This window comes from Schistosoma haematobium, chromosome 3 (assembly GCF_000699445.3).
Source record: "Schistosoma haematobium chromosome 3, whole genome shotgun sequence".
NCBI classification, from domain to species: Eukaryota; Metazoa; Platyhelminthes; class Trematoda; order Strigeidida; family Schistosomatidae; genus Schistosoma; species Schistosoma haematobium.
In genome coordinates, this window is record NC_067198.1 from 48224282 (window position 1) to 48236679 (window position 12398).

The 12398-nt window shown below is 34.5% G+C and overlaps 1 protein-coding gene across 3 annotated transcripts in view; it reads left to right on the top strand.

Annotated features, from left to right (window-relative positions):
• The window catches only part of MS3_00005944 (uncharacterized protein), a gene marked incomplete at its 5' end in the record, with an annotated part of 67380 nt that extends 55183 nt beyond the window's left edge, over positions 1–12197 (top strand). The window contains 5 exons of one of the 3 annotated variants that reach the window (XM_012939349.3): positions 434–570; positions 2521–2604; positions 5890–5994; positions 7482–7561; positions 10128–12197. In XM_012939349.3, the coding sequence (XP_012794803.1) occupies positions 434–570; positions 2521–2604; positions 5890–5994; positions 7482–7561; positions 10128–10230 (509 nt within the window). In that variant the 3' untranslated portion in view covers positions 10231–12197. Of the gene's footprint in view, positions 1–433; positions 3107–5889 lie in introns of those variants that run through there. The other 2 variants (XM_051214037.1, XM_051214036.1) reach the window with 2 other exon arrangements.
• Between the last annotated feature and the right edge of the window lie 201 nt (positions 12198–12398).

Here is a 12398-nt window from a genome sequence, read left to right on the forward strand (position 1 = left end):
GTGTGGTGACAACCGAATGTATTTAGCACAAAATTACAGAGTTACTCAATAGAATAGAAAAACCACATAGTAAATCGTTAGTTTGCAAAATATTAATGCATAATATCAACCTGGACTGTTCCTGTTGCAAACATCAATCCATTGTCTCACATTTCATTGTTCATGCGGTTCCTTACAAATTACATTGTGTTTACGCTCTTCCTTTCTTGATCTTCCCCATCGTCTGTTGCCAGACATTGCGTTTTTAACTCACGTGATATACTACTTACATCGATATAAGTAGCACGCATCACAATATAACTTTCATCATTGTTTCTGAAAAATACAACAATCAGTAAAATCATCATCAATTTTAAAAGTTTAATCTTGATTTTTCTTTTCCCTACAATTTATTTCATTTGCACTATTTGAAAAATCTATGGATGAAAAAAAGGATCCGTTATGCTGAAAGGAGGTGAAATTCAGTCAGTTTGGACATCTGAAACTACTCGTAAGTATCAAGAACAAAAGAAATGCGTTCAAGATCAGATTTACAATGCATCAAGAAATTATTTTAATTTCTCCGACTATGTAAGTTGATAATAAATTGGATTCATCCATACAATATTTTTGGCATAGTTTATGTTATATTAAACCAATCTTACTTGAAATAACTTTGAAAGCTTTTTGTATGGGGAAATAAACATTTCTGTTTTTTTAAATTGATTCATGATCTCAACTGTTGAAATTACTACAATCTCCACAAAACCCCTTCTGATACTAATTAATATATGCTCACTAGTGACTGGCTTCAAGAGAAATATCCTGGAGTTCTAGTGAGAATTAGTGACCAGTGGAGTTCAACCGGGTCAGTTGTGAGGTAGTAACTCACTGAAGACAATGGTGTACGGTGGCGCAACTTCGTGGATTGGTTGAAGTTAGACATTAACACCGTTGGATGCCGGCCAACTCAGCGGTCTAATTGGTTAAACGACTGGCGCGAGACTGATATGTCCTGGGTTCGAGTCACGCGAGGCGGGGTCGTGGATGCGCACTGCTGATGAATCCCTTAATAGGACGAAACGGCCGCCCAGTGCTTCCGGGTTTTCCATGATGGTCTAGCATCAATTGACTCATGATCTCAACTGTTGAAATTTTCTTAAATAGTTTGATTAATTTTTACAATTTACATAAATATACAATTATCAAGTAAATATCCTTCAGAGTTCAGTGTTAATCGATTGTTGAGGATTTTTAAGGTTTGTGCTTTATGAGCTGGATGGTTTATTCGTGAAGCTCTTATTGTCCTCCTGAACAGTATCCTCATTCTGAGCTAAAGGCATTCTCCATCATTTCAAAATACTTGAGGCTTCAATTTCTTTAATTCATTTGCGATTGGAAATAAGGTAAAAAGTAGGTTTGTTGCTTTTGAAGTGAGACATGTAACTATTATTTACAGGGAAATGATTGAGTTTGTATTGATTCTGGTCATTCTTGAAATCAGGATTATTGACATTGTTATAACGAACATAACACTATTTAGTGCATAAAATTTCAGATAGGTAATCGTTTGATAGATAAATAATACCTCAGTTCACAAGCTAGTTTATATTTTGAAGCCACTGAATAAACGAAAGCGGTCCTCTTTTTCGCGTTCTCATCAGCTGCTAACAAATTAAGCTAGTGAATCTCAGACGGATGTTTTAAACGGAACTGAAATTACGTAATAAGACGTAATCGATATAATATTTAGCATTCAATACAATTAATATTGACTCATGTTTATATACCGATCTAATCTTATTGAAGAAAAGCTAAACAAAAGATGTAACTTAACACTTAACTTTGTTCTCAAGTTACTCATTTTTTCAGATTACTAACCTATTAATAACAAATATTTATTTATTTATTTCAACACTTAGATATTGGTACAAAGAGGCACCAAATACATATGCGCCACACAAATCTCATTCGATATGTGTGAGGGTTGTGATACTGCACGGGTGCCCAAACCGAAGCAAGTGGTTTAATTAGGGGGCCACTCCCTAAGCCTTCGATCTACAGGTCTGATCCACAAGGCAGTGGAGCATCGTAAGGAGATTCAGGCCCATGGAAGCTAGTGACCAACAATTGGTTCATACGCCATTTGTTCCCGTAGGATACTGAAGCCCATTTGCACCATTAGTTTGGAATCCGGTTAAAGTGCCGGACATTCACTTTTCGTCCTCTCAATTCCTTAAACAACAGTAATGCCACGAGAAGGCAGTGAGTAGGACTTCCCTGGTAGAGGCTATATACGCGTGGTCATGTGAGAGGATTTCGAGAGGGAGAGCGGACTCTGACCACTCTCGGTCATACCAGGGCATTTGGGGGCAATAGCAAATACTGTTACCTCTATTTGCTATTGTATCTTTCAACTTTTCATATTAAAATTTTATTCAATAAATAAAACACGAGATAATAAAGAAATTACTGGGACTAGATGTTAAAATAAGAGTGTATCACTTTGTTTTTACAATAATTAGCTTATCTATTTTATAGATTATGTCATCAATCAATGATGACATCAAGAAAGTCACACATGCAGTTATTCATGAAGCATCTGGATTAGACATTGCTAGATCTGTAAGTACCTTTATTTTTTATAGTGTTTTTTCGATACCAAATAAAAATATTTGGTAAACGAAATAAACCAGAACTTGTACGACAACATTTCTCTATGACTTCTCTGAAATAAAGAAACTAATTAATCACTAAGTATTTCATAATAACGTCTTTTTAACTACGTCATTTGGTCTTCTTATTACACTATCGAGATTTATCAAAGGGATTAATTGCTTCAAACTCAACAAAGTCGAAGAGCTATACTACAATAGTTAATAAACGAAATTTCACGATCAATAAATTGCAGATCTGAACTTCATTTCATCCATTTTGTCACAGAGAACTACATCATATCATCAACCTTCATACAAAAATGGTGTACCTCCAAAGCCGAGTAACTAAATTTATGCTCAGCGAGGTAGAATATATTGTATCATAAAGTGATTCGAGATTTCAGATATCAAAAGTGTTATATCTTAGTGAAGATCAAATTAAGCGTAACTTTTGAGAACTATTATTAAACTAGTATTACATATATATATATATATATATATATATATATATATATATATATATATATATATATATATATATTCTTATTGTACAACTATTCAGTAACTAGATTATGTATATCTGTACATTCCTCTTATTATAAGCTTCATTTTGACCTATAGACAATTATGATACGATTTACTATTCTTAAATGATACTCACTTTATTGATTACAGTCTTCCACGTTCACATTCACTTCTGGAGTTGAACTTGTATTAATGTTATTTCCTATTTTATGGGTGAAATGGTCTGTTTGGCTAGTATATAAACCAAGTATGCTTGAACCAAATGATTCTTATATTGAAAGCTGTCATTGATGTTCTGGACTCGGTTGGACGGACTAATTTAACCAAGGATCAATAAGGACGCTCGGCTGCTCAGATCGGTCGAACATCATTGGTTTGGCACACTGCTAAGGTTTTGTAAGCCTTGTTTCAATTGGTGAGTAAGTCACGTGATAATTAGCCGGGCTTGAAGTCACTATCAGGGGATTAAAGAAGAGGAGGATGAAAATAATTTACGGATCAGAATTATAAGAGATAATTGTCCATTTGACGGATATGACGAAAATGAAAAACCCATAGGTCATAATAAACACTGCATAACATTCATGAAAAATTGTTAGAGGATAATCGCAACTGCTTACGGTTTAAAATTCCAAAGTAATAATAAAAACAAAACAGGACCAAAATATACTGAAAAGGGGGATTTGAGCTAAGGAAGGATGAGAGGTCGGAAGTGAAACCCATTCAAAAGGAATATTATTTAAATTATTTCATTTTAGTTGAGCTGTAACTAGCTCTCTTTTTACTAATTATATGTCGGGATTGTTGTAGTAGATATCGAATGGGCTATTGTTATGTTCGAACGAAGAATAAATGAGTGGTAACTTCCAGGTTTTATGTATACATTCTTATTGCATAATTATTAAGTAAATAAATCGTATATATTAATATTCCTTTTATCTTAATTTTTCATTTGACTTATTAACTGCTCTTCTACGATTTCCTGTTCTTAATTTATTTCCAATCTAATAGTTACGGTCTTCAATACTCATAGCCACTTTTGACTTGATCTTATACACTTAATACTTTTCATTTTATGGTGTGATGCGGTTTTGTCTGTTTGTATATAAATTACGTATTCTGAAATATAAGATTCATATAGCGGAGGCTGATAATTGTATTCTCAACTGAACGGTCTGAGCTAGGCGAGAGGCTACTATACAGAGGACCGATATGGGTTCAGGCTTGACTCAAGGGTGCTAGTGATGGGTGACGTATTATTTAGTTTATCACAGAGACAAGGTCATATAAGTCGGTATTCAACTTAGCGATTCTGTCACATGATATTTGACGGGTCATAGAACATTGTAGTTATGTTAACAAAAATGCATTAAAAACTCTCACTATGTAAGCAAATACTCAAAATAAATTAAAGGAGTAATGAAGTTCAAAAACGTATTTCGTCAAATATACAGAAATACGTTTGTATCATAAACGGAAAAAATATGATTTTATTGTTGATTTCCTTTAACAACCTCTCTTATTTCAGTCAAAGAGACTTCACAGATTAATCTTATAACATTTTAATATAAACCACTTCATGTAAACACTGCCCATAAGTAGGATTATAAAACTTCAGGAAATAATATCGTGGGGAAGAAAATTTTTTTCACTGAAACACCTTTATTCTATTCGATAAATCAATGGACTCCTTTCATTTATAGTGGTTTGAATTTTCTCTAACTGTAACTTACTTACTTACTTACTTACGCCTGTTACTCCTAATGGAGCATAGGCCGCCAACCAGCATTCTCCAACCCGCCTGGAGTCCTTCCAGGGGCTACTGCCGGTCCCAAGCCCGGATAAAGGAGGAGGTTCGGGCATGGGGTTAGCGACCCCATCCCGTGGAAAACTAACTCGCTAAAAAAACGCTAACCAGAAAAAACTATTCTAACCGTAACAGGAAGATTCAAACCCTTACAAATACAATAAAACTCATCTTCGTTGCACAAGCACGTAGCTATCTGATCACAGTAGACCAGTGGATAATGAGCCTTGTGTTTGAATATTAAGACACCGAATCCAAGCGTTAGTGTGAGGATCAACACTAGGCTGCAAGTATATTGAACTAATGAGAAAGTGCTCATCTTGCATTCCACTGCTAGTCACTATCAAAACTGCTTGAAAATGCTTATGACTTAGTGGCAATATTAAAGCAAAGTACTCATGATGCATGTTTGCTAAAAGAGGCTGACCAATTGTAGTCCTTGATATAAACAACGGGAAGGTTCAGACCCATAAAAACACTTACTAATTATTGTGTTATTTTTATTTTTTAATTCTGGAATTTTTTCGAGTTTCACACGGGATCTACCTTACATTTTTTCGGAGTTTGGAGACTCCATTTTCTATCTAGCTTTAAACTCTAGTTCCGAGGTGATTGTAAATATATTTGTATACATGTGTTACTTGTTTACATCAACTTTCTACAGTATCAATCTTGATTGAAAGATTCGTCTTTTGGAGTAGTTAGGGTTGGAAGAAAAATAAAGTTTGTGATATTCAGGTATCAATGTGAAGCGAGTTATTGGCAATATCTTGAGATATATGATTAAGAAATAGGTTCGAAGAAAATGCGGCTAGATAGTCATGTTACTGTTCAACTTTAGCTGTGATTTATTGAATACTAAACTTAAAATTCAATTAGCGCTATCTTCCCTCGATATTTTGCCTATATTTTTCGCAATAGGCATTCGAAGATTGGATCAATGATTCCCCGGGAGAAAAATATTTACGACATTTACCTGGTGTTGTATTTGATTCCAAACAATTATTCTACTTGATATATGCACAAGTAAGTAATCATAAAAATGTAAATTTATGTGATTGATTCAATTCTTCTACGTAAAACTGAAGACAACGCTATTCTCCAAAAAAAACCTGTAAACATTCATATAATATTGTTGAATTAACGTTATTATTAGTAGTATACGTTATATTTTGTTAGTCATAAATCATCAGTCAAGAAGTTCCCAAAGAGTAATGACTGCAGAATATCGAAACAAAACCATTCAGTCAGTAATAACACCGGCCTTGATGCAAGTTTTGATCAGTTAAATTAGACACATCAAGATAATGAAAGGAAATTTATAAAGTCAAGAGTAAATATGTTGAAATAACAGAAATGTCAATAATGATGATGACTATTGCTAACTTATTCAACTAATATATAAGATTTATGAAATAATAATTCAAACCACTGATAATAGTATGCCAAAATGGCATAAAGCCAGTTCCTATTTTCACTTCCCAGTACTTCTATACTATGATAATACACTTTCACAATATTCTTGTCTGAGTTTTCTGTTGGGTAACATGACATGAATGATAAACTTTTAATAATTTTGTGATGTGATTTGTGGAGATGATTGAATTTCCATGGTTTATATAACGGACTGGTCTTGATCTGGCAAACATTAAAAAACCGGAAAGCTCTGAACAGCTCCTTGATTCTAGCATGGAATTTCTCATTCGAATGCATTCACAAATCAAGAGGAGATCGAACCCAGAAGCGTCCAACCTCCAGACCACTGACCCTACATCAAATGTCATGCACATCTAATCTTAATCAATTTGCAATATTGTGAGACCGTCTCTTAACCCAATCGATATCGTGGATGCCCATTGTTGAGGGGTTCCATACTAAAACGAGAGATGCTTAGTGTTGATCTAACTAAAAACAGCCCACAATGCAATCTATGAAGATTATATGGTAGCTTACTTACTTACTTACGCCTGTTACTCCCAGTGGAGCAAAGGCCGCCGACCAGCATTCTCAAACCCACTCTGTCCTCCGCCTTCTTTTCTAGTTCCATCCAATTCTTGTTCATTTTTCTCATGTCTATCTCCATTTCCCGGCGTAATGTGTTCTTGGTCTTCCTCGTTTCCTTTGCTTGTCCTTGAGGATTCCATGTGAGGGCTTGTCTTTTGACACAGTTGGGTGCTTTCCTCAATGTGTGTCCTATCCACTTCCAGCGCTTCTTCCTGATTTCTTCCTCCGCTGGGATGTGGTTTGTTCTTTCCCACAGTACGTTGTTGCTAATAGTGTCTGGCCAATGGATCCAAAGTATTTTGTGTAGACAACTGTTAATAAGCACCTGTATTTCCTGGATGATGGTTTTCGTAGTTCTCCAGGTTTCCGCCCCATACAGTAGAACTGTCTTGACATTTGTATTGAAAATATGTGGTAGCTTAGGAAATATTAAACATTTATTACCATTATCGACAGTTTATGATGAAATATTTGAATAATATTCAACACTTTTTTATTTGTCTTCCCAGACATTTTGTCATGATATGGATTTATGGGATGAATATTACCAAATGATTATAAGAACACCCCAACCACCTTATGAAGTTTTGTAAGTAGTGTACATTTTAAAATAATCAAAGTATCAATTTTATGAAATTTAGACGTAAGAATGGGGAGAGGACTGTTGTAGTGTTCTCATGTAATCATAAATTGAATTATTATCAATTCAAATATCTTAACAACTGATTGGTAGATCTTTCTTGAAAATAGAAACGGTTCATTTCCAACGTAAGTTCAATTTTGAAAAATAGTCCGTTTGGGTGATAATGGGTCACAGTAAAGTTAGTTGACCTAAAGCGAGTCCCAATGAAAACAGATATACCTGGAAGTTGTGGTTCGTGGAGCTGTGTAACCACCTAATAAATTACAACTTCATATTTTAAGCGACAATTAAAAGATACGGCGTATATCGAGTACTGGAAATACAGGTTTGGAGATTTGTCCGGCTGACAAATAACTAACAGAAAGAAGTATATATACTTAAGTTTACAAACCAACCTTAACTTTCTCTCTATCTGTTTCTATGATGGCCAGTACTCTAAGTCAAAGTAGACGGTGACTGGATATGCACCTCATAAATCTAGTAATTTTAGTCGATGAAAGTGCACAACTGCACACTATGGAAACAGTTCAACATAAAAATTGATATTAAGCATATTAGCTCATTCATATTAACCATTTACATAATCGCTCGACTGATTAATTAACATCAGTTATAAGCTTGATTGTACTCATAGTCGAAGTTAATTGGAAAGTATATTTAAATGATAAACCTAAATACATTCAAAAGAACTCATCCATTATTGACGTACAACTAAACGTTAAGACAAAAACTATTACCAAATGCCATAATTTTGTAATAATGAAATTGCATAGAAATGGAAATCAGAAATAATGATACATTTTGCAATATAAGATTAAAGTAACATAAACATTTGGAAATAAAAAGTTTCATAATAAGTTTTAAAGTAAAATCAGTAAAACAGTATGAAAAGCTGTCAGGGTCAACTAGAGAGATATATGAAACACAACGACAGAATTTGAAAGATAAGAAACCAGGCAGTTTGACACTTCAGCTCTACTTTTCCCATTGTTTAAATATATAAAGAAAACTTAGTTCGGGGTTATTTGTTTGTTCAACTTAAATCCCATTTTTGTAGATCCAGTAGTTTTGCTTGTCAAACGTTTTCCAGTTACCACTACACAAGTTTTATGTTTAGTGTAATAAGAACTTGTAGTGTGGCGTCGAGTCGCGATTGACTATGATCACCACTACAGGAAGACTACGTGCCAGTTAACAGGTTAGATTGCCCCTTACACCAAATATCAGAAGGCAGTTGATGGCTGTAGTCGAGATGTATTTGTTGGCAATCTCGTGATATCGAAAGAATACCGAGATCGTGCCACATTACAAATGTGGTTACTGAGCGTAACCGAATTCGTGTAAGGTCACAATCAACGGAAGGAAGAATGTCTTTAGTACAGTTAAACGAACAAGTACGGTAAAACAATCCCTGGTACAATTGGTTATAATAATAATTGTTTCCATTACACCAATTGCGTTCTCTTGACAAAAGTAGGTCAGTACAAACTCATGATATTTAATATCAGTGATCAGAAAGTGTAGAACATTTTCATTGATTTTTTCCCAAGAAATTCACAAATGGATCACTGGTTTATTTAGAGATACGACTGAACAGTCACAACACCGATATATCATTGAGTATTGTGCAAAACCAGTATACTCAAGAAGGTAAATGAAATTATCACGAAAACTAGTATAATTCTCCGTAATATGGTAAAATTGTTTAGTGAAAGATCACCAGTGAGCAAATGATTTTACAAACGAGGTCGTATTAATAAGTATTACGGAATGAGGATTCCGCATGACTTCAATCAAAATAATGAAACGACCATTAAATTTTGGACAGTTAATTCTACGAACTCTCATATCGTTTAGAACTTATTAGGTAAGATATATCCAAATTAATTTGCAGGTTATGTTTACGTGTTACTGATTAGCGATTCCTTATTATTAACTGTGTGTAGTTTGACAATAAAACCTGACTTTCATCAATATTATCAGAATAGGTTTTGCGGAGATTTTTAGAAATTTCAGTTGTTGAAATCATGAGTCAATTGAAGCTAGACCATCATGGAAAACCTGGGATCACTGGACAGTCGTTTCGTCCTAGCATGGGACTCCTCAGCAGTGCGCATCCACGATCCCGCACCCCGCGAGATTCGAACCCAGGACCTATCAGTCTCGCGCCAGGCGCTTAACCAACTAAACCACTGAGTCGGCATCCATTGGTGTTAATGTCTAACTTCAACCAATCCACGAAGTTGAGCCACCGTACACCATTATCTCCAGTGAGTTGCTATTTCACAACAGACCTGGTTGAGCTCCACTGGTAATGACTTCTCACTAGAACTCCAGGAGTATCTCCTGAAGTCAGTCACTATTGAGCAGGTGATTATTATTATCAGAATGGGTTTTGTGGAGATTTTTAGAAATTTCAGTTATCAATATGAATGTAATAAACATTAAATTAAATAACATAAGCAATCGTCTAATATTTGCCTTTCTCTAATTAATTTTCCTGATTTGATAGAGTCAATCATATAATGAATGAGCTACCCGATTTCTCTGATACCTTTAATTGTCCAGTTGGAACACTGATGAATCCTAAAAACCGTTGTCGTGCAGCGCTCTAGTGGTATTTATCGATGAATCTATTTTTCACATAAAACAATTCTTGTTCTATTTTTTAATTCATACACACAAGGTTTTATGTTATAGTATCCATTCAAACTGAAAACGATTTGTATATCTACACATGATCCAAATGAAATGGTAATTCAGTCTGATTACTTTAAACTCTATTCACCAGAAATTGTTTACATAGACTTGTATTGATGAAATTTCTCTCCTTGTAATTTTATAAACATTCGTACTTTTCTTTTTAATATTATCTTATAATTAACAAGGGGGGGCTCCATAAGATGTTTAGATACTTGATTTACCGACAATATTTCACAGACCATAGCTTACCAAGCCCAATTCTTTTGTTTATTTTATAAAGTGAAAATATAATGCATCAAGTTGAAAATTTGAGTCGAGCTATATGAAATAGCAAACTATTTTAGTGATCCGTGAATATCTGATTCCAATTTGATCGTGTGATTATCATCATCGTCTTACACAAGTTGCCAATCTTCGCATATAATTATCGACTTAACTCGCGTTAGTAAATAACAGAATTAAGTCAAATACGAGAATGCAGTTTTGAATAAGTATATTTTGAACAATCGTTGATCAGAACAGACAATCAGAGGGGAGATGGAGTGAAGGAAGCGAAGAGAAACGGATTGGAGAAAGCATGTGAGCCAAATCACTTTAATTAAGTGTTACTCAATATTCATAGTCAGACAAAAATAAGTTAGACATGTGATGAGTAAGATGAGAAATGCACACACACGCTCACATAAAAAGTCAAGTTGACAGGCAAATAGTTAATAAGGTCAAAATGTGTCTCAAAAAGGATGAATAAATTGGTCTGTCCGGAAGGTAGAATAAGCTGTGTAGGCTTGACACAGAAACTGACACCACACTTTCATAAAATCACGTCATAGAGTGAAATTAATTGGAGAAATGATTGAAATCTATAGGGGCGTTGGACAATCGTTTTGTTCATTTTAGACTCCTCAGTGGCATATATCTACGACTCCACACAGGACTGAAGAACGAATCTTGAGATCACATAATATGCATCAAGCATTTAAACTGATGAGTCTGAATTGAATGGACCACATAAATGGCCTACTTATAAAAATTAGACGAGTAACAATACGTTTCGTGAAATACAGTGAAATAATTGAGCACGCTACCGTGTACTAGACATTGAAGAAATTCGGTTTATCGTTAAATCAGAACATCCGAGATGAAATTCGAATATATAACAGTCAAAAGGTTTAAAGACAGCACACAGGAAAGCAGTCAAGACACAAATCTAGCCACCATATTTCCATTTAGCAGGACCACCGGTTGTTGAGTCCACTTCAAGTCAAATAACACTGTTGACCTTCGTTTTATGCGTTATGCTCGATAAGTATACTGACGCTGATTAGCCCACAGAAATTATTTCTGCCCTCAACCTGCTTAATCATAAAACTAAGAAAACCAGCCGACTTTCTTCGATTATTGTTTTGTTACGACTAAAAAAGTAATAATAAACACCGACCGCAGGATCACAAACTCGCCATAAGTAGAAAATGACTAGGTCATTTCTAAAAGAAATCTAAGTAACAGGCACATAATTATATGTAATTTGTAGCTAGTAAAACATAAATCGACAGTTAGTGAGTTGTTTTAAAGCCTGCAGTGTGAGAGTATTAAGAGGTAACTTCTAATGTAAGATAAAAATGAATGATGACATAGTTAAGTAGAAATACTAATGAGTATTCATCGTCAGGGTGTAGCAAACTTTAGGGTTCGATTTTATCTCCTAACAGAAATGGCCTCTAAGAAGCAGAGTGTAGAACAGTCATATTGCCGAAGGATTACTGTTAAGGCACACACGACATCTAATTTATGAGCAAGACCGAGTCGATTATGAATGTTTACAATATTGATATTACATGGTTCACTCAGACAAATACATTTCTGGGCATACTGTGCAGAGTTTACTTTGATCAAAGCATTTTCAAGTATTGACAAAACACCACTTCAAGTTTTTTAATTAATTAGCACCTTCCCATCTTACTATAGAACACTATTTTAGCAAATAAAAATTGACTATAAATAAGATTTAATATTGGTTTTCGAGTATCTTGGTAACAAATGTTAAGTTGTGCAATCACCCTCCTTATGTAAACACCACGAT